General features: G+C 38.6%; 1 protein-coding gene across 6 annotated transcripts in view; it reads left to right on the forward strand.

The window, feature by feature from the left end:
• Nucleotides 1–19,950, forward strand: part of MTM1 (myotubularin 1) — a 154,586-nt gene that overhangs the window by 125,839 nt on the left and 8,797 nt on the right. For all 6 annotated transcript variants that reach the window (XM_045820475.1, XM_045820479.1, XM_045820480.1 and 3 more), the window contains 4 exons: nt 4,352–4,537; nt 6,103–6,309; nt 7,290–7,382; nt 8,010–8,123. In XM_045820475.1, the coding sequence (XP_045676431.1) occupies nt 4,352–4,537; nt 6,103–6,309; nt 7,290–7,382; nt 8,010–8,123 (600 nt within the window). The remainder of the gene's footprint in view (nt 1–4,351; nt 4,538–6,102; nt 6,310–7,289; nt 7,383–8,009; nt 8,124–19,950) is intronic.

A 19,950-nucleotide genomic window follows, 5' to 3' on the forward strand; every position in this document is an offset into this window, starting at 1 on the left:
ACCTCAGGTATAACAAGCAACATCACATTATTTTAAATTAAACAAGCAAACAAATAAAACCCAGGGGTGGATAAGATCCATCATCAAGCTGCTTTAATTTTTGGGCAGTACACTGTGATGAATTAAAGTAGAACTATATTTTTAAAATATTTTATTTATTTATTTTAGAGAGAGGGGAAGGGAAGAAGAAAGAGAGGGAGAGAAACTCAATGTGTGGTTGCCTCTTGCACATACCCTACTGGGGACCTGGCCCACAACCCAGGCATGTGCCCTGACTAGGAATCAAACTGGCAACCCTTTGGTTTGCAGGCCCGCACTCAGTCCACTGAGCTAGGCCAACCAGTCTAAAGTGGAACTGTATTAACATCCATGTTTGCCAGAAATTTTGGCAATGAGTAGTAAGTATATATATATATATATATTTTTATTTTTTCCATATTATCATTAGATATTTGTAAAACTTTTTCTAAAAAAAATTCATTTATTTATTTTTTGAGAGAGGGGAAGGGAGGGAAAATGACAGGGAGAGAAACATCAATGTGTGGTTGCCTCTCACACACTCCCAACTGGGGACCTGGCTCACAACCCAGGCTTGTGCCCTAACTGGGAATCAAACCTGTGTCCCTTTGGTTCACAGGCCACCACTCAATCCTCTAAGCCACACCAGCCAGAGCTAATAAAACTTTTTTTTAAACGATTTTTTATTTATCTTATTTTTAGAGAGGGAAGGGAGGGAGATAGAGAGAGAGAGAAACATCAACGTACGGTTGCTGGGGGTTATGACCTGCAACCCAGGCATGCACCCTGGCTGGGAATCAAACCTGCAACACTTTGGTTCACAGCTCACACTCAATCCACTGAGCTATGCCAGCCAGGGCTTTATAAAACTTTTTGAAAGGCACTGTTAACTACTTAGAAACTACATGTGAAGAGAAGCAGGTTGTCTCTCTGTGGGAGAATGACATGTGCCACTGCATTATAGGCATGCAGATCTAGCAAAACTTAGGCTTTTCATTTCGTCCTAGGCCCTATATCAGGCCTGCAGTTCACAAAAGTGACTGCCAGGTGGATGGGAGCACCTCTGTCATGACCTCCAATCAGAGCTACCAGGTGTCATTCACTGAGGCGAGGATAACCAAGAAGAGGGGAAGATGGACCATTTGTTTATTTATTCATTAGCTAATAATTTTTTAAAACAACAGAATGATTATTGTCTACTTACTACTGCTGCTATTTGTGTTAACCTTTAAAAATACATTTCTGATTCAACAGCTATTTACTGAATGCATAGTTTTCTAGGCATTGGAGGCAGAACAGTGCACAAGTCAGACAAAGACTTTTCTTTTTCTTATTAATACAGTATTTATTTGTCTTCCCTCTGTCAAACCCTGAGCCAGCACTTTCCCCAGGCTGCCTGGGGAGGTATAGAAAAAGAAACAGGGCAGATGAGACACAGGTGAAAGAATTATTGAAGAAAAAAAGAACAAGGTGCAGACAACTCCTTTGCATGGCAAAGAAGATGAGAAAGGTCACCACAAAGACTTTTCTTTACTGAAACATGTAGTCTGTCTGGAGGGCTCAGCAAGTGTGTGTGTGTGTGTGTGTGTGTGTGTGTGTGTGTGTGTATTTCTGTCTAAATAAAATATACCTTCATACCTAGAGTCTATGGGGACCAAGGCTTCTGGCTTGTACATAAACCTCTAGGTTTGAAGTTGAAGTGGTAGCCTTATTTCTACTGCAGGAGACCTTCTATGTGACTAACCTTATAAAAAATCATAGGATGTATTGGCCCTTCTATCCTGAGGTACAAGCTTATATTCCTTCTTTTGTTATAATTAAGAAGGAAAGGAACATAAAGTAGTGATTGCACATTTTTTGGTGCCTTCACCTTTGCTCTCCAGTTCCAAGCACATTTCCCTGTCTTCTTCCTACAGATACTCTGAATGTTGCTTTGATGATATTATTTTTCTGAGTTCACACATTCATGTGTTTTATGATGTTAATTAGCATCTTTTCATTTCAGCTTATAGAACATTGCTTTCTTCACAAATCTCTCAAATATTTAAATTTTTATTAAAGAACCAGAGTCCACATGTTTCATGGCATTTAAAAACATTAAGAAGAAGGCAGCTAGGTTCCTAAACAAAATCATAGCATTTCTTCTTGTCTACGTGGAAAACGGGCATCTTTACCAAGCTGTGAAGGTGGTGATGACTGCCCTAGCAATTAATGCTTGTAGGTGCTGTGGTAGGTGGCAGCTGTCTTATCTTCTCCTGAAGCCTTTTTTGCTTTGAGGTTCCACTATGTGCAGTGCTCTGTCCTTGGTGTTTGCATAGCAGCCAATCATGGTGCACTAGAAAAGAGTTCAGTTGTTGAAGTCAGACAACTTCTATTCTACTGATTACTTGCATGACCTTGGGGATAGGTATATAGCATTTCTTCTGACTTGCAAAATGGGAATGGTAAAAGCTATTTTGTAGCATTGCTATAACAGTTAAATAAAAGTATGTGAAGCAAAAAATCACAGTATCTGGGACATCATAGGGGCTCAATAAACAGTGGCTGGTGTTAGCTGTTATAGACTATGGCATTTTTTAATCCAGTGAGACCTAGGTAGTATTATCCCTATTCTACAGAAGAGGACACTGAGCCTTACAGAGGTTAGGGGCCTTTACCCACATTACACAACAAGGAAGGGCTGAAACTGAGCTGTCAATCTCAGTCTGTGTGATTCCAAAGTCTGTTGTTTTCCTCTGGCCTGTTGTGTCCCATGTAAGCACTATTACGAAGCCAGTGCCTCCCCCTGAAAAGTACTATTATTAAACTCATGGAGAACAAGGACCATTCAGAACCTGTTCTTGTCTTTCCAGATCTGGAAGAAGAGCTAGAAATTCTAGAATATTTTGAAAATGATATTTTCTCACAAACACACCCTGCCCCCCAGGATTGCCAGCCTGCCATTCTTTTTCTAGCTCAAGGTGTGACTAATGTTGTTGAGGCTTGGGGTTGGATACCAAGTCAAATTCCATTAGTCATTGTATCTAACTTGCAAGGTTTGGGGTTGAAATTTACAGGACTAATAACTTTCAGATATTTGGGTAAGTTACTGATGAAGTAGGAAACACAAAATCTCTGACATTTCTCACAGCATTACTTTTTCTGAAATATCTCCTTGGGTGAGGGAACTAAGAAAAAATAAAGAAATGAGACTACATGAAACTAAAAGGTTTGCACAGCAAAGGAAACCACCAACAAAACAAAAATGCAACCTACTGAATGGTAGAAGATACTTGCCAATGATACAGATTTCATAAGGGGTTAATATCCAAAATTTATGAAGAACTCATACAACTCAATACCAAAAAAAAAAAAAAAAGGATATGTGGGCAGAGGACATGAATAGATACTTCTTCATAGAGGCCAGTAGATACATGAAAAGATGCTCAACATCACTAATTGTCGGAGAAATGCAAATTAAAACCACAATGAGATATCATATGACATCTGTCAAAATGGCTATCATCAACAAATCAATGAACAAGTGTTGACGAGGATGTGGAGAAAAGGGAACCCTCATGCACTCTTGGTGCAGCCACTATGGAAAATGGTATGGAGAGTCATCAAAAAATTAAAAATGGACTTGCCTCATGACCCAGTGATTCCACTTCTGGGAATATATCTGAAGAAACCCAAAACACTATTCGAAAGAACATAAGCACCCAATGTTTATTGCAGTATTGTTTACAATTGGCAAGATATGGAAGCAATTCAAGTGTCCATCAATACATGAATGGATAAAAATGTTGTGGTACATATGTACAATGGAATATTACTCAGTCATAAAATAGAATGAAACCTTACCATTTGCAACAGCATGAATGGACCTAGAGGGTATTATGCTAAGTGATATAAGTCAGTCAGAGAAACACAAATGCCATATGATTGCACTTATATGTGGAATCTAAAGAACAAAGGAAACAGCTAATCAAAATCAAAACAGACTCATAGATACAGACAACAGATTGATGGTTGCCAGAGGGAAGAGGGCATGAAGTTACTGTGTGAAAAAGGTGAAGATATTAAGAAGTACAAATTCATAGTGACAAAATAGTCATGGGGATGTAAAGTACAGCATAGGGAATATAATCAATAATATTTTAATAACTGTATATGGTGCAAGGTAGGTACCAGAAATATGGAAAGGAACACTTTGTACATATATGATTAACCACTGTGCCGCACTTGAAACTAATACATAGTAATATTGAATATGAACTGTAATTGAAAAATAAAGTTAGAAAAACAAAGAAATGGAAAATGCAACTGATTGTGTGTATATCTCGTTTCTTAGGCAACAGGAGGAGGATATGAAAGTGATGATGCATATCATAACACCGAACTTTTCTTCTTAGACATTCATAACATTCATGTTATGCGGGAATCTTTAAAAAAAGTCAAAGACATTGTTTATCCTAATGTAGAAGAATCTCACTGGTTGTCCAGTTTGGAGTCGACTCATTGGTTAGAACATATCAAGGCAAGTATGTTTTTAAAAAATCAGTAATTATTTAGTGAAATCAGAATTTCTAATTCTTAAATTTAAACATATTGAACAGTGAGAGATGAAATATTTGTAGTATAGGATTCTGTATTTGGCAGTTTTGTATTTCCTTAAAATTTGCTTACCAAACCTAAGGACTTCACATCACCTCCAGAATATTTTTAATGTCTTTAGAGATGTCCCTTTCCATGTCAACAGTAGTAGTAGCTGAGTCTTTCATGCAGGTTTATTTAGGAATAGCCAGTTTATTATCTAACCGTTACTGGGTATGACCCTCACGGGCCTTGAGAGATTATTTTTACTGAAACCAATCTCAAATTGACTAACTTTAAAGAATAAATTTTGTGTTTTTATTATTTCAGTCCTTCACCTGAATAAAGGCATCAAAAACCTCCATTCTTTTAAAAGCAAAACAGCTATCTGAGCAAACTAACACTTTTATAAACTGCCATTTAATTCTATAAAGAAACAAAAAGACTACTTTAAATAGATGAATTATTAAGGTAGATTATTTTCTAGTGAAATTTTATTTTCCAGCTCAATAGGAATTATATTTTTATTTCACCTATCTTTCATTTTTTTCTTAATTTATCATCCTCAAAAATGAATTGCAAAAATATTACTTGTGACAACTAAATGTAGTGTGGTATCCTGGATTACAGAAAGGACATTAGGTAAAAAATAAGAAAATTTGAGTGAAGTGTGGACTTTTAAGAATAAGTTAACAAGTTTCTTAACATTTTAATAATTATCACCATTGGTTTATTAGTTGTAACAAAAGTACCATATTATATGATGTCAACAGTAGGAAACTGGGTCAAGTATATGATAAAAGGTGATTTCCATTGCATCTGGCCTGTAAGGTCTAGACTGGACCTGTTGGGCCACTGATTTTTCTAATATTATCACTATTATTGGTTGAATTATGTCCCCCCAAAATTGATATGGTGAAGTCCTGACCTCTAGTACCTCAGAGTGTGACCTTAATTGGAACTTGGGGTCACTGCAGATGTAATTATATAAGGTGAGGTCATACTGGAGTAGCAAGGGCCCCTAATCCAGTAAGTCTGATGTCCTTATGAAAAGGGGAAATTTCAACACAGAGACACATGCACAGAGAGAATACCATATGAAGGCTGGCATTAAGTTGCCACAAGTCAAGGAACTAGCAGAAGGTAAGAGACAGGCCTGGAATAGGTTCTTCCCTGGAACTTGATCTTGGACTTCCAGCTTCCAGAATGGGGAGGCAGTAATGTCTGTTGTTTAAGCCCCTAGTCTGTGGTACTTTGTTATGACTGCCCCAGCAGACTAAGAGAATCACTTATGTGAATAAGAGTTTGAAATGCAGTTTTCCTTTTGGTGTTTGTTTTTTTTAAAAAAATATCTAGTTGCATTTGAATGCAGTTTCTGTAGAGGAAGAACAACAGATCCTGCAGCTCCTGGTTTTTCATCTTTGGGACTTTTTCTAGGGTTAAAAACTACCATTTCAAATTGAAGCAGTACCTTGCAGCTACCAACACTTTTGCATGTTTCTTTACTAGCTTGTTTTGACAGGAGCCATTCAAGTAGCAGACAAAGTTTCTTCAGGGAAGAGCTCTGTGCTTGTGCACTGCAGTGATGGATGGGACAGGACTGCCCAGCTGACGTCCCTGGCCATGCTGATGTTAGACAGTTTCTATCGGAGCATTGAAGGGTTTGAAATATTGGTACAAAAGGAATGGATAAGTTTTGGACATAAATTTGCATCTGTAAGTAAATAATAAAGCTGATGTTTAAAATGTCAGATCACTGCCATTTGGAGTTTAAAACCTCATTGTTAAACCATATCTTGATATTTAAAAAGAAAATCTGAGGAGTGTAATAAATAACACTTTACAGGTTTGAAAATGTGTGATGCATTGGGCTGGAAAGTCTCTTTAGGAGACATGTTTATCCATGTGCACTATTTGCACTTTCCCTTGAAAGTAAAACAAAAAGTCTGCATGGAAATGTTTAAATTGAAATTATAGGTATTAGAGCCAAATATACTTTATAGAAATGCTAGACTTTCAGTTAAGGCTTTTGTCATTATTTTTCTCTGATACACATTTTTAAAATTGAGAGAATGTATTAAAATTCCTATTTACAGGTCTTGTTTCCAGACACCTTTTGAAGAAGCATTTTTCACAACCTCTCCAGATGATACTCAGAAACACTGCTGTGTAGCCTTTTAGCCTTCATCTAAATTTCATAAGTAGTGTGAATAACATTTTTAAGTAAAAAGAATCATTGTTTAGAAAATAAATAAATGATGAGGATTTTTTGTCATATTTTTAAGAGAGAAAAAACTTACTTTTAATTATAATAACCACATCCTTTTGTGTGTGGTTTCAAGTCCTAAAACTTTATAACTGGCCCCTTAGCAGCTGATAAAAATACTCTGCAAGATAATTTGGCTGGTCCCATCTACCTGCATCTGCCTAGGACCCGGACAAAATTCCAATCAGATGAAATAGTTGTTACATTCACAAATGATGATGATTTGCCAATTTCTCTTGGTATTTTATGAAAGTTTATATACTTAAGTTTTGTTATTTCAAAACCCTATATTATTTTCTATATTACCAAGGGAAAATATACCATTTACTCTCTGAGAGACCTGGCATTTGGAAAGCAGATTGCTGAATTGTATTGTCATGTTTTGTGAGTTATATGATTTCTCAGTTTTACACCCATCAATTTATTTCAGAGAATAGGTCATGGTGATAAAAACCACGCAGATGCTGACCGATCTCCTATTTTTCTCCAGTTTATTGATTGTGTATGGCAAATGTCAAAACAGGTAAGGGGTATATAGGGTAAAAATACATTCAACCTAATGTTTAAATATTTTGATATAATATATGGGATTTGCCTCCAAATAATACAGGACAGAACTAAGAGCTGCAACCAGTTTGGCCATATGCGAGTAATTGTTGAAGCCGGGTAATGGGTACACGGATTTCCCTTTTTTATTTCCACTACTATTTATATGTGTAGGATTTTTTCATAATAAAGGTTTAAAAATTCAATACTTAACTATATTAACTATACTAATGAAGGAGCAGTCAAATTGACAATACGAATTTATCTTTTCCATCCATTCTATACTAGCATTTGTATATAGGTGTGTCTGCTAACTTGTAATACTTTAAATAATTAAACTACCCTGTATGCCCTGTACACTCAGGAAAACCCAGAAAATCGGCTTATTTTCCTCTATTTCTTTTTTATTCCTTTACTTGACCCTTATTTTAACTTCTCAGTCCTATGCAAAGCACCAATAAAAGAGTATGGGACATATGCCAATTGCAGCCTCTGCTGTCCTTCCTTGAAGGCAAAGGGTGGTAAAGTTTATGCACCTCTTTGCAGCCCTATAAAAGGTCAACCAGAGTTTTTATGTTTTATTTGCTTGTTTGTTTTTATTTAGTTCCCTACAGCTTTTGAATTCAATGAACGATTTTTGATAACAATTTTGGATCATCTGTATAGTTGCCGGTTTGGTACTTTCTTATACAACTGTGAATCTGCTCGAGAAAGACAAGTGAGTGAAAATGCTAATCTTTTTACCTATATGTGTCTAGTGTGCCATGAAATACAAAGAATTTGATAACTTGGTTTATGGTAAATGCAATGTTTCTCATTTTTTTTTTACCCTAAGCTTGGGTGTTTTGATTTCAACCAGGGTTTGTTGAGTGGCTGGCATTTATTGCAGGGGTAAGACATTGATTTTACCCTCAGGAAGTAGGGATAACTTTATAGATATGCAAGGTCTCTCTCCCATAAAAGCCATAAAATGTCAGTAAAGGGAATCTTGTAAGGCATAAACTCATAAGAACAGGGAAAATGAGAAAGGATACATCTCAGCAAACTTTTGGAAGCTGGAAAGCTATTAGGTAAATGTTAAATATGTTAGTTTGAGAAAACTGAATCTAAAACCAGCAGTAGAGAGGCCAGTAACCAGCCTGATTTACATTGAAGGAACCCCAGATTACTTAAGGACTCTGGGGTGAAGATGTACCAGGTGTGTGGGTCAAGGGACAAGAGTAAGATAAACTGAAGGTCTGTTTAGAATAAACAGTTAGCTTCCCCAGATACCCTCTACCTCTCTATGGAGCTGAGGACTCTGACAGAGGTTTCTTTGTGAGAGCGCATATGGGTGGGTCAGGGGAGTGATGTGATGAATGTGAGCTGGCTTGTGAGAACCCCAGCTCATTTCCTCTGCTGACTCCCAGCATTCTGGCAGCAGGTCCTTAGTTCCCAGGTAGGGGCATGAAAGAAGTTTCTCTGTTGGCAAGGATTGGGAGAAAGTGCAGTACTCATTCATTGCTGGTAGGGGTGTAAAATGATGCAGCAACTGTAGAGAACAGTCTGGTGGTCCCTCAGAAAGCTAAATGTACAATTAGCATAGCAATATCTATGTCTATATCTATATCTGTGTGTATGTATACATATATACACACATATATACATGTATATATATATACATATGTATACACACACACACACATATACATAGAGAGACATAACCCCCCAGGAGAAATGAAAATAGAGGTTGAAACAAAAAACTTGTGCACAGATGTCCATAGCAGCACAACTAATAATAGCCAAAAGGTGGCAACAATCCCAATGTCCATCAACTGAGGAATAGATAAACACAGTATGGTATATTCACACAATGGAATATTATTAAGCCCTAAAAGGGAATGAAGTTGGTACATGCAACAACATGGATGAACCTTAACAATATTATGCCAAGTTAAAGGAACCAGACATAAAAGGCCACATAATGTGTGATTCTGTCTATATGAAATATCCAGAATTACAAGTTCATAGAAACAGACTGTTGATCAGTGGTTGAAGGGGCTGGTGGGAGGGGAGAATTGGGGAAGTGATAGGTTAATGGACACAGGGTTTCTATTTGGGATGATGAAAATATCTTGAAACTTGATAGAGGTGATGGTTACACAACATTATGAATGTACTAAGAGCCACCCAGTTGTAGACCTCAAAATTTTGAGATTTATGGTATGTGAACACCACCTCAATTAAAAGAAAGAATCATCTCTGGGGAAACTTGACTACTCCATGAAGAAGGATCTAGAGATATCAACACCTAGGGTTCCTCACAGTGAAGCTCAAGTTGACAACCCTCATGATCTCAGAACTTCCAATCACCTCTTCAGTCCTCCACTCTTACATAATAGCAGACAACCGAGAGAGAGATCAGCTGGGGAAAAAATAGTTACCATGTAGTTAGGGGAGAAAATGCAGACAAGAAACTAGTACTTAATGTCCCAAGAAAGAGAAGAAAATATAGGTACCATGAAATAATAACATAATATTATTTGGAAAGAACATTTAGAGATCAGAAAAGAACTTGAAATTAAAAATATTATATTAGGATTATACCAGGTTCTGAGATGTCTGCAGAGGAGCTGAAAGCTCCATCCACTTGCTCTTATCCCCATATCAGTCTTGCATCTAAACCACAGAGCAATCAACTCAAAAATCCAGCTGCATGTGAGTGAGAGCAGGTGTGAGAGAGCATGTGCGCAGATGAATGTGTGACTGTGTGCGAGTGCCTGCCCACCCAAGGGTACTTGTAAATGGGTGACCCAGGCTCTCCTGGAACAGCTGCTGCTGCTGCTGCCCAGCCCAGCACACCTGGCTGCACAGATTTGGAGCAGGAGCCAATTAGAGGAAATTACAATATCCTCCTCAGGAAGAAGCCGCTGAAGCAGCCACACCTCTGCATCCAGACTTGTCTCTGTGCCCTCTACCCCAGACTGGTTTGTGCACCCTGCCACCACCAGGAGCCAGGATCCAGGGGCTTCAGTAATTGCCGGCGGGGGGGCTATCACCTCCCTTGCCTTAGGTGCTGCTAGAATCACAAATGGGACAGGGTCTGACTGAGGAGACAGCAGTTCAGCTGAGGACCTGGGAGTGCTGGAGGTGGAGAGAGGTGACCAGGGAGATGCTGGCTATAGAGACTGCAGCAGGAGTGCAGAAGTGGGAACCAAAGCCTGAGACTCACTGGAGGTAGCAGAGCAAACACCTCTCCACTGTCCAGTGTTAGTTTTGCTACTGGATATAAGACTTGAAAGAAGATGATACATACCAGATATAATCTATTTATTTGGGAGAGATGAGAGGCATTGGTGTGAGAGAGAAGCGTCAGTAGATGGCTTTCTGTACATGCCCCAACTGGGGATCCAACCCATACATAGAAGCCCTCTCAAGGCAGAGGTGGTCATGGTAGGGGTTAAGCTTCTTAGGCAGACAGAAGGGGGAAAGTTCCCACCATTGAATGGGCCAATAAAAGTCAGGACTCAGATACAACAGGAGAGTCTGCATAACTCACAAAAGGGACATTCCTAGAACATCTGGATCAGGAGAGCAATGAGTCTGCACCATGGGAGCACTCTGCTCTGGAGAGAGATGAAAACTGCTAGAGACAAATCCACCATCTTTTTTTTTTTCTTTTCTTTTCTCCTTGAAGGGGCAAAGCACAGGCTTTGTCTTTGCAGGTACTCACCTTGGGACCCAGCAAGGGGAGTGTGATGCATACTGGAGTGATGTGAGGAGAATCTGGAGTGTGAGGCACTAAGGAGAGTCTTAGGAGAGTGGCTGTGGGGTTTGGGGCGGGGGGGGGGGGCGGGCGGGGGGCTGGATATACCTAAGCTCTGCAGCAGCCATCTTTCCTGAAGGGAGCTAGCCCTTCCTTGAGGAAAATCAAGTAGCTTACCCTGGGAGATGCCACTCCCCCTACCCTCTGGAAATCCCCTTGTCACAACCTCTGAAACCTTGTTTGCTCCACTCTGCAACTCTTTTTGTTCTTTCTTCAGTTTTGCTGTGTGTTGGTGTTCTGTTTTTTTGTTTTGTTTTGTTTTGTTTGGGGGGGGTCTTTCTTTTCTCCCATCCTGCATCTCAACCCTTGCTGAGGAGACAGCAACATAAACAGACTCAGGGGTCATCAGAGACTGGAGGTAGGGTGCAGCCAATCCATACACTATCCTGGGAAACACACTGGTGCTTCACCCTCACAGGAGAGCCACAGAAACACCTTCCTGGCATCCAGCAAACCAAAAATCTGGGCTCTGGAAGCCTATTAGGGGCCATGCCCTGCTGAGTACAGGAAAATTACCCTTGACAGACTCAGACAAGTGGCTCAGGGTAGGGGAGAAACACCCACCATCTTCCCTGAAGTCTGAAAGGTATCTGCCATGGGAGATCCAGGAATCACAGCCCCCTGTTTCCAACAAAAGCCCTCACAGAAATAGTCAGGTCTGCAACTAGTTTAAGATTCACAGCAGGCCAGCAGGCAGAGATAATTCTATTTCCTTTGCCAGATTGGGGAAGTTCTCCTTCATTATGTTTTCAAATAAGTTTTCAATTTCTTGCTCTTCCTCTGCTCATTCTGGCACCCCTGTGATTCAAACGTTGGGATGTTTAAAGTTGTCCCGGAGATTCCTGAGCCTCTCCTCATTTTCTCAATTCTTGTTTATTCATTCTGTTCCAGTTCAATGTTTATTTCTTCCTTCTATAGCAAACTGTGGATTTGAGTTCCAGTTTCCTTCCCTTCACTCTTGGTTCCCTGTAGATTTTCCTTTATTTCACTATTCATAGCTTTCATTTTTCTTCTATCTTGTGACCATACTCAACCATTTCTGTGAGCATCCTGATTACCAGTGTTTTGAACTGTGCATCTGATAGGTTGGCTATTTCTTCGTCACTTAATTGTATTTTTCCTGCAGCTTTGATCTGTTCTTTCGTTTGGGCTCTATTTTTTGTCTTGGCACACCTGTTATGTAGTAAGGGCGGAGCCTTAGGTATTTGCCAGGGTGGGGTAACCCACATTGCTGTGTTTTTGGCACTATGTGTGGGGGAGTCTGAGAGGGAACAGTACCACTTGCTCATCTCTCAGCCAGCTTTCAGTCACTTCCTCCACTACCCACAAGCAAATTGGGCCCTTCTGGTGCTGATTCCCTGGGTGGGTGGTTTTATGTACATTTTAGGATCCTGTGGGTCTCTCCAATGAACTCTCCTGTGAGGCAGGGAGTTTCTCCTGCCACCTCTATCCCCACAGGTTTTTTCAGTCAGGGGTTTTGAGGCTTTATTTCCCTACAGTGGAACCCTGGGTTGCGTGGTCAGTCTTGCTCCCCAGTAGTTCCTCCCAGTTTATCCACATGAAAATGTCAGATCACCTGGTCCACCAGCTGCCACCTGCCATGAGTCCCTTCCACTACAGCTGCCCATCTCTGCCCTTCCTACCAGTCTGGATGAATGTTTCTTCTTTGATTCCTTGGTTGTCAGAATTCCACTAAGTTCGATTTTTCTGGTAGTTCTGGGTTTGTTTTGTTTTGTTTTGTTTTTAAATTTGTTGTCCTTCTTTTGGTTGTGCGAGGAGGCAAAGTATATCTACCTATGCCTCCCCCTTGGCCAGAAGTCCCAAACAGAGAATGTTAATGGCAGCAAGGGAGTAATAGCTAGTAACATACAAGGGAGCTCCAATAAGACTATCAGTAGAGTTCTCAACCGAAACACTACAAACCAGAAGGCATTGGCATGAAATATTCCAAGTAATGAAAAGCGGGAACCTGCAACCTAGACTACTCTACCCAGCACTGCTCTTTTTTAAAAATGGCAAGTGAAATAAAGAGCTTCACAGACAAAAGAAGGCTAAGAATACACCTCCACCAAGCCAGCGTTGCAAGAGATGCTAAAGGGACTGCTTTAAGAAGAAGAAACGAGAAGTGCAGGAAGGGAGGAACACAGGTACAAAGGGGAAAATGACAATGAATAAGTATCTACCAATAACCTTAAATGTAAATGGCTTAAATGCTCCAATTGAGAGACATAGGGTAACTGAATGGATAAGAAAACAACCTGCATATAGCTGCTTATAAAAGACCTACCTCAGAACAAAAGATACACACAGGCTAAAAATGAAGGAGTGGAAAAGATCTCCCATGCAAATGGACATGGGAAAAAAGCTGTGGAAACATTCCATATATCAGACAAGATAGACTTCAAAAATACACCATAACAAGAGACAAAGAAGGTCGCTACATAATACTTAAGGGAGTAGTCCAACAAGAGGATATAACTCTTGTAACTATATGAGGTCTGTCTAGAAGGTATCCAGCTATGTAATATGATAGACACATGTATTGAAGAAGATACAAGATACCAGAAACATTGTACATAGGACAGTGACAACTATGTCCCCTACAAAGTAGGCATGTTGGGACCTCACACACTACTCCCAATCACCATCAGCTGCCCTGTCATATTTTTCTGATTCTCATCAATGGTCTAAAATCTCTGCCCTTTCAAAGGCGATTTTACTTTTGGGAAAATCAGAAGTCACAGGGTGCCAAATCTGGGCTGTAAGAGGCTGAATCACCTGGGTATTTGATGTTTTGCCAGAAAACTGTGCAGGATATGCATTGTCATGATGAAGCTGCCAGTCACCAGTTGTCTGTAGCTGCAGCCTTCTAATCATCTGAATAGCTTCCGTGGAGGAATGTTCAAGCTTAATGCAAAATTTGATGCAGATCTGTTGCTCTGCTCACTCAGTCATTTTGAACGCAACAGCCACACAATGCACATGCCTCCTCAGTGGCATCTATTGCCCCCACAGACTAGTACAGTGAAGTCATCGTTGTTCATGCATGCACATTCCAGTCCACTCTCCTTGGCTGCCAGGTTACACTGATGTCATGCAAACTGTTCTCATTATATTAACAGTGGCTGGACTTTTTCCAGACAGACCTCATATATGCACTCAATATAGTGCATCTAAGCATACAAAGAAAATTTTGGAGGCGTTTAAGAAAGATAGGCAGCAATACAGTCATTGTAGATGATTTTAACACCCCACTGTCAGCAATGGATAGATCTTCTAATCAAAATATCAACAAAAGTATTGAATTGAAAAACACTCTAAATCAAATTAATTTAATAGGTACTTGTAGAACATTTCACGCCAGAGAAGCAAAATACACATTCTTCTCAAATGCACATGGATCATTCTCAAAGATAGACTGCATATTAGGACACAAAACATACCTTAACAAACTCAAGAACACTGAAATCATATCAGGTGTCTTCTCATATCACAATGACTTGAAAGTGGCAACCAGTCTCATGGAAAAAAACTCAAAAAGATTCAAATACATGAAGGCTGAATAACATGTTATTAAATAATGACCAGTTTTACAATGAGATCAAGGAAGAGATAAAAAAAGTACCTGGAAACAAATGAAAATGAACACACAACAAAACAAAATCTATTGGACACAGTGAAGGCATTCCTGAGAAGGAAGTTCATAGTATACAGATCTACCTAAAAAAAGATAGAAAAATCTCAAACAAATCTAACCCTACATCTAAAAGAAGTAGAAGGACAACAACAAACAAAGCCCAGAGCAAGCAGTGGGAAGGAAGGAATCAAGATCAGAGCAGAATTAAATGACAGAGACTAAAAACCAATTCAAATAATCAGTGAATCCAGGAGCTGGTTCTTTGAAAAGATAAACAAAATGGATAAACCATTAACTAGACTCATCAAGAAAAAATTAGAGAAAACCCAAGTAAATTAAATCAGAAATGGAAGAAATAACAACTGTTACCACAGAAATACACAATTGTAAGAAATTACTATTAACAACTATATGCCAAGAAACTGGACAACCTGGATGAAATGGATACATTTCTAGAAACATGCAATCTTACAAAACTGAATTAGAAAGGGTCAGAAAACCTGGATAGTGCAATAACAACTAGCAAAATTGAAACACTTATCAAAAAGTGGCACACAAAAGCCCTGGACCAGATGGCTTCATGGGTGAAGTTTACCAAACATTCAAAGAACTAACACCTACCCTTCTAAACTATTACCAAAAATTCAAGGAGAGGGAAGACTCCCAAACATTTTCTATGAGGCCACTATTATTCTAATTCCAAAACCAGGTAAAGACTCAACAAAGAAAGAAAAGTACAGGCCAATATCTCTAATGAACATAGATGCTAAAATCCTCGACAAAATACTAGCAAACAGGATCCAACAATACATTAAAAAGATCATACACCATGGTCAAGTGCGATTTATTCCAGGGATGCAAGGATGATACAATATTTGCAAATCAATAAATATGATACATCATATAAACTAAATCAAAGGTAAAATCACATGGTCATATCAATAGATGCAGAAAAGCATTTGATAAAATAGCACCCATTTTTTCATAAAAACACACAGGCAAGTGGGACTAGAGGAAGCACACCTTAACATAATAAAGGCCATATACAGAAACCCTACTGCCAGCATCATACTCAATGGGCAAAAACTTTAGATCAGGAACAAGATGAGGGTGTTTGCTTTCACCACTCTTATTCAACATAGTACTGGAGGTCCTAGCCATAGCAATCAGATGAGAAGAAATAAAAGGCATCCAAATTGGAAAGGAGGAAGTAAAACTCATTTTTTGCAGACAACAGGATAGTGTATATGGAAAATCTTCCACCAAAAGAACTACTCAGCCTAATAAGTGAATTTGGCAGAGTAGTGGGGTACAAAGTCAATATTCAGAAATTGATCACATTTTTATACATGAACAATGAACTATCTGAAATAAAAACTAAGAAAAAATCACATTTACTATACCAACAAAAGCAAAAAAAAATAATGTACCAAAGAATAAATTTAGCCATGAGGTGAAATAATCTTTACTCAGAAAACTATAGAACACTGAAGAAATTGAGGAAAATACAAATAAATGGAAGCATATATCCTGTTCTTGAATTAGAAGAATTAACATCATTAAAATGTCTATACTAACTAACCAAAGCAATTTATACATTCAAAGCAGTTCCTATTAAAATACCAATGGCATATTGCACAGATCTAGAATAAATACTTCAAAAAAATTTTTTTAAGATTTTTTATTTATTTATTTTTAGAGAGGGAAGGGAGGGAGGGGGAGAGAGAGAGAGAGAGAAACATCATTGTGCGGTTGCTGGGGGTTATGACCTGCAACCCAGGAATGTACCCTGGCTGGGAATTGAACCTGGGACACTTTGGTTCCCAGCCCGCGCTCAATCCACTGAGCTACGCCAGCCAGGGCTAATACTTCAAAATTTTATATGGGATAAAAAAAAAAAAGGACCCCAAAGCCACAGCAATTGTAAGAAAGAACAGAGTTGGAGGAATCAAAATACCTGTTATGAAACTATACTACAAAGCCACTGTAATCAAAACAGTCTGGCACTGGCATAAGAACAGACACATAGATCAGTGGAACAGAATAAAGAGCCCAGAAATAAACTTATGTCTCAGTGGTCAATTAATGTTTGACAAAGAGGGCATGAGCATACAATGGAATAAAAATAGCCTCTTCAGTAAATGGTATGGGGAGAACTGGACTGATGCATGCAAAAAAAAAAAAAAAAGAAACTAGATCACCAACTTACACCATACACTGGAATAAACTCTAAATGGATAAAAGATTTAAACATTAGTCATGATACCTACCATAAAAGTTGTAGCAGAAAACACAGGCTGTAAAATTTCAGATATCCCATGTAGCAGTATTTGCCAGTATATCTCCTATGGCAAGGGAAATAAAGGAAAAAGTAAACAGATGAGACTACATCAAATTAAAAAGCTTCTGCATGGCTCAAGAAATGATCATCAAAATGAAAAGGGAGCCAACTGTATGGGAGAACATATTTGCCAATCATACATCAGACAGGAGTTTAATCTCCAAAATATGTAAATAAATCTTATGACTCAATACCAGGAAGACAAACAATGCGATTAAGAAATGGGCAAAGGATCTGACTAACACTTCTCCAAGGAGGACATACAGATGGCCCACAGACATGAAAGAATGGTCAACATCACTAGCGATCAGAGAGATACAAATTAAAACCACAAGGAGATATCACCTCACAATTGTCAGAATGGTTATCATTAATAAATCAACAAACAAATGTTAGCAAGGATATGGAGAAAGGGAAACGCTAGTACACTGTTGGTGGGAATGCAGACTGGTGCAGCCACTATTGAAAACAGTATGGAATTTCCTCAAAAAATATTAAGATTGGACCTGACTTTTGACCCAGTGCTTCCACTGCTGGAAATATATCCTAAGAATCCCAAAACACCAAATCAAAAGAGCTTATGCACTCCTGTGTTCATAGCTGCACTCTATACAATAGTCAAGTGTTGGAAACAGCCTAAGTATCTATCAGTAGATGAATGGATTTAAAAACTGGTACATTTATACAATGGCATGGTATGCAGCACAAAGAAGAAAAAATTCCTACCCTTTGCAGTAGCATGGACAGAAGTGGAGAGTATTATGCTAAGTGAAGTAAACCAGTTGGTGAAAGACAAATACCATATAATCACACTTATAAGAGGAATGTAATGAACAGAATAAACTAATGAGCAAAACAGAACCAGAGACATGGAAGCAGGGAACAGTCGGACAGCTACCAGAGAAAATGATGAAGCGGGAAATAGTGGGAAAAGGGGAAGGGATGAGTCAAAGAACATGTAGGAATGGCCCATGGACATAGACAATGGTGTGAGGATGGCTGGATGGCAGAATGCAAAGGGGGAAATTTTGGGGAAACTAATAGAATAATTAAGAAAAGAAATGGAAAAAATGATATCAACAGAAATCTAAAATTCAGAAGAGTTGGAAGATGAAGCTGAAATCTCCCAGAAAATAAGAATATAAAGAGAGAGGTAGATAAGAAAACAAGAAAATTAGAAGATCAGTCCTGGAGTTCCAATATCAAAATAGTTGGACTTTAGAAAGAGAAAATAGGGAAACCGGAGAGCAGGAAATTACTGAAATGAAAATATTTCTAAGAATTGAAGTTCTTACATTCCCACATTGAAAATCTGCTAAGTGCCCAAGCACAGTCGACAAAAATAGACCCATTATAAGGCATATCTTTGTGAAGTTTCAGAACACTGGGAACAAAGAAAAAAACCTTTAAGCTTCCAAAGATTAAAAAATAGGTTATTTGCAAAAAAAGTCAGGAAGACTGAATTCTTCAACAGCAATATTGGAAGCCAGAAATCAATGGAGCATTGCCTTCAGAATTTTAAAGGAGAATGGTTTCAACCATTCTGTAGCCACCAAACTGTTAACCAAATGTGATGGTAAACCAAAGATATTCCCAGACATGCATGGCAACATGAAAGATTTACCCTCATACTACACCATTTCTCTGGAAGCTACTGCAACATGTGCTCCATGCAAAGAACAAAAAAGACTGCGTGGAGTTCAGGAAGCAGGAGCTCCAGCACAGAGAGAGGAAAGGGGATGCTCAGGGCAAAACAGAAGAGATCTTAGATGAGAGATGGGCGCAAGGTTCAGGGTCACCACCTAGTGCAGCTTTCTCTCCTTTGAAGATGAAGCCAGGGGCTCCAGATGTGCAGAGCATCTTGACAGAAGTTTGAGACTGGAGGAAAAAATTGCAGTTGAATTAATAAGTGCCAAAATGTAAACAAACAGAATAGACAGTTTAATTGAAGGAAAACAAAAAAAAAATGTACAGGAAAAAAATCACAGAATAGTGACTATGTGCCTTACGTAGAAAGAGCACTTGCTTCATCATAGGAATCTAAACATTTAAACATTGGTGTGATCAAAGCTATGCTATATATTGGGAGTATAAGGCAGAATATAAAATGTGTGATAGGATGGAGGGGAGACATTCTCAGTGTGGCAGTGTTGTAGTTAATGCCTTTAACTTGTTAGCCAACAGGGAGCAAGAAAAGCATGTTATTTAAAGATTTGGAGGTGAGTACTGAATAATTAAATCAATTGACTTTTAAAATCAAACACAGTTGGTTCTAGGGAGAGAGGCAATAGGCTGTTCTTTTTATAACCTTATCGAGCAATTTCATTTTTAAACTCTGCATGTATAAAAATAAAAGCAGACATGCAAATAAACATAATGCAGTACATATAGTGGCATCAGAAAGGTACAGATAAAGTTTTAGGTGGATTCCAATGAAGACCAAATTAGGCTGCCATTATCATTCACATTAATAAAGTATGTATATAAAAGAAATTTCTTCAGTCACTTATTTCAAGATGTTCTTTTCAGCTTTCAGTTTTAGTGTATTGGTCCTTTCCTATTGAAGTGATTAGTAGTAGAAGTTTTACTTTTTCTTTTCTTCAATTTTTTATTGTTGACACTTTTACAGATGTTTCCCATTTTCCTCCCCCCAGCCCTTACTCTTCTCCCTGGCCTTCACCATATCCTTGTCGGTGTCCGTGGGCTATGCATATACCTTTGATAATTTTAATACTTGCATTTTTCCCCATGCTTTCATTTTT

Source organism: Phyllostomus hastatus, unplaced genomic scaffold (genome assembly GCF_019186645.2).
Source record: "Phyllostomus hastatus isolate PE091 unplaced genomic scaffold, TTU_PhHast_1.1 phas_scaffold_397, whole genome shotgun sequence".
Classification (NCBI taxonomy): Eukaryota; Metazoa; Chordata; class Mammalia; order Chiroptera; family Phyllostomidae; genus Phyllostomus; species Phyllostomus hastatus.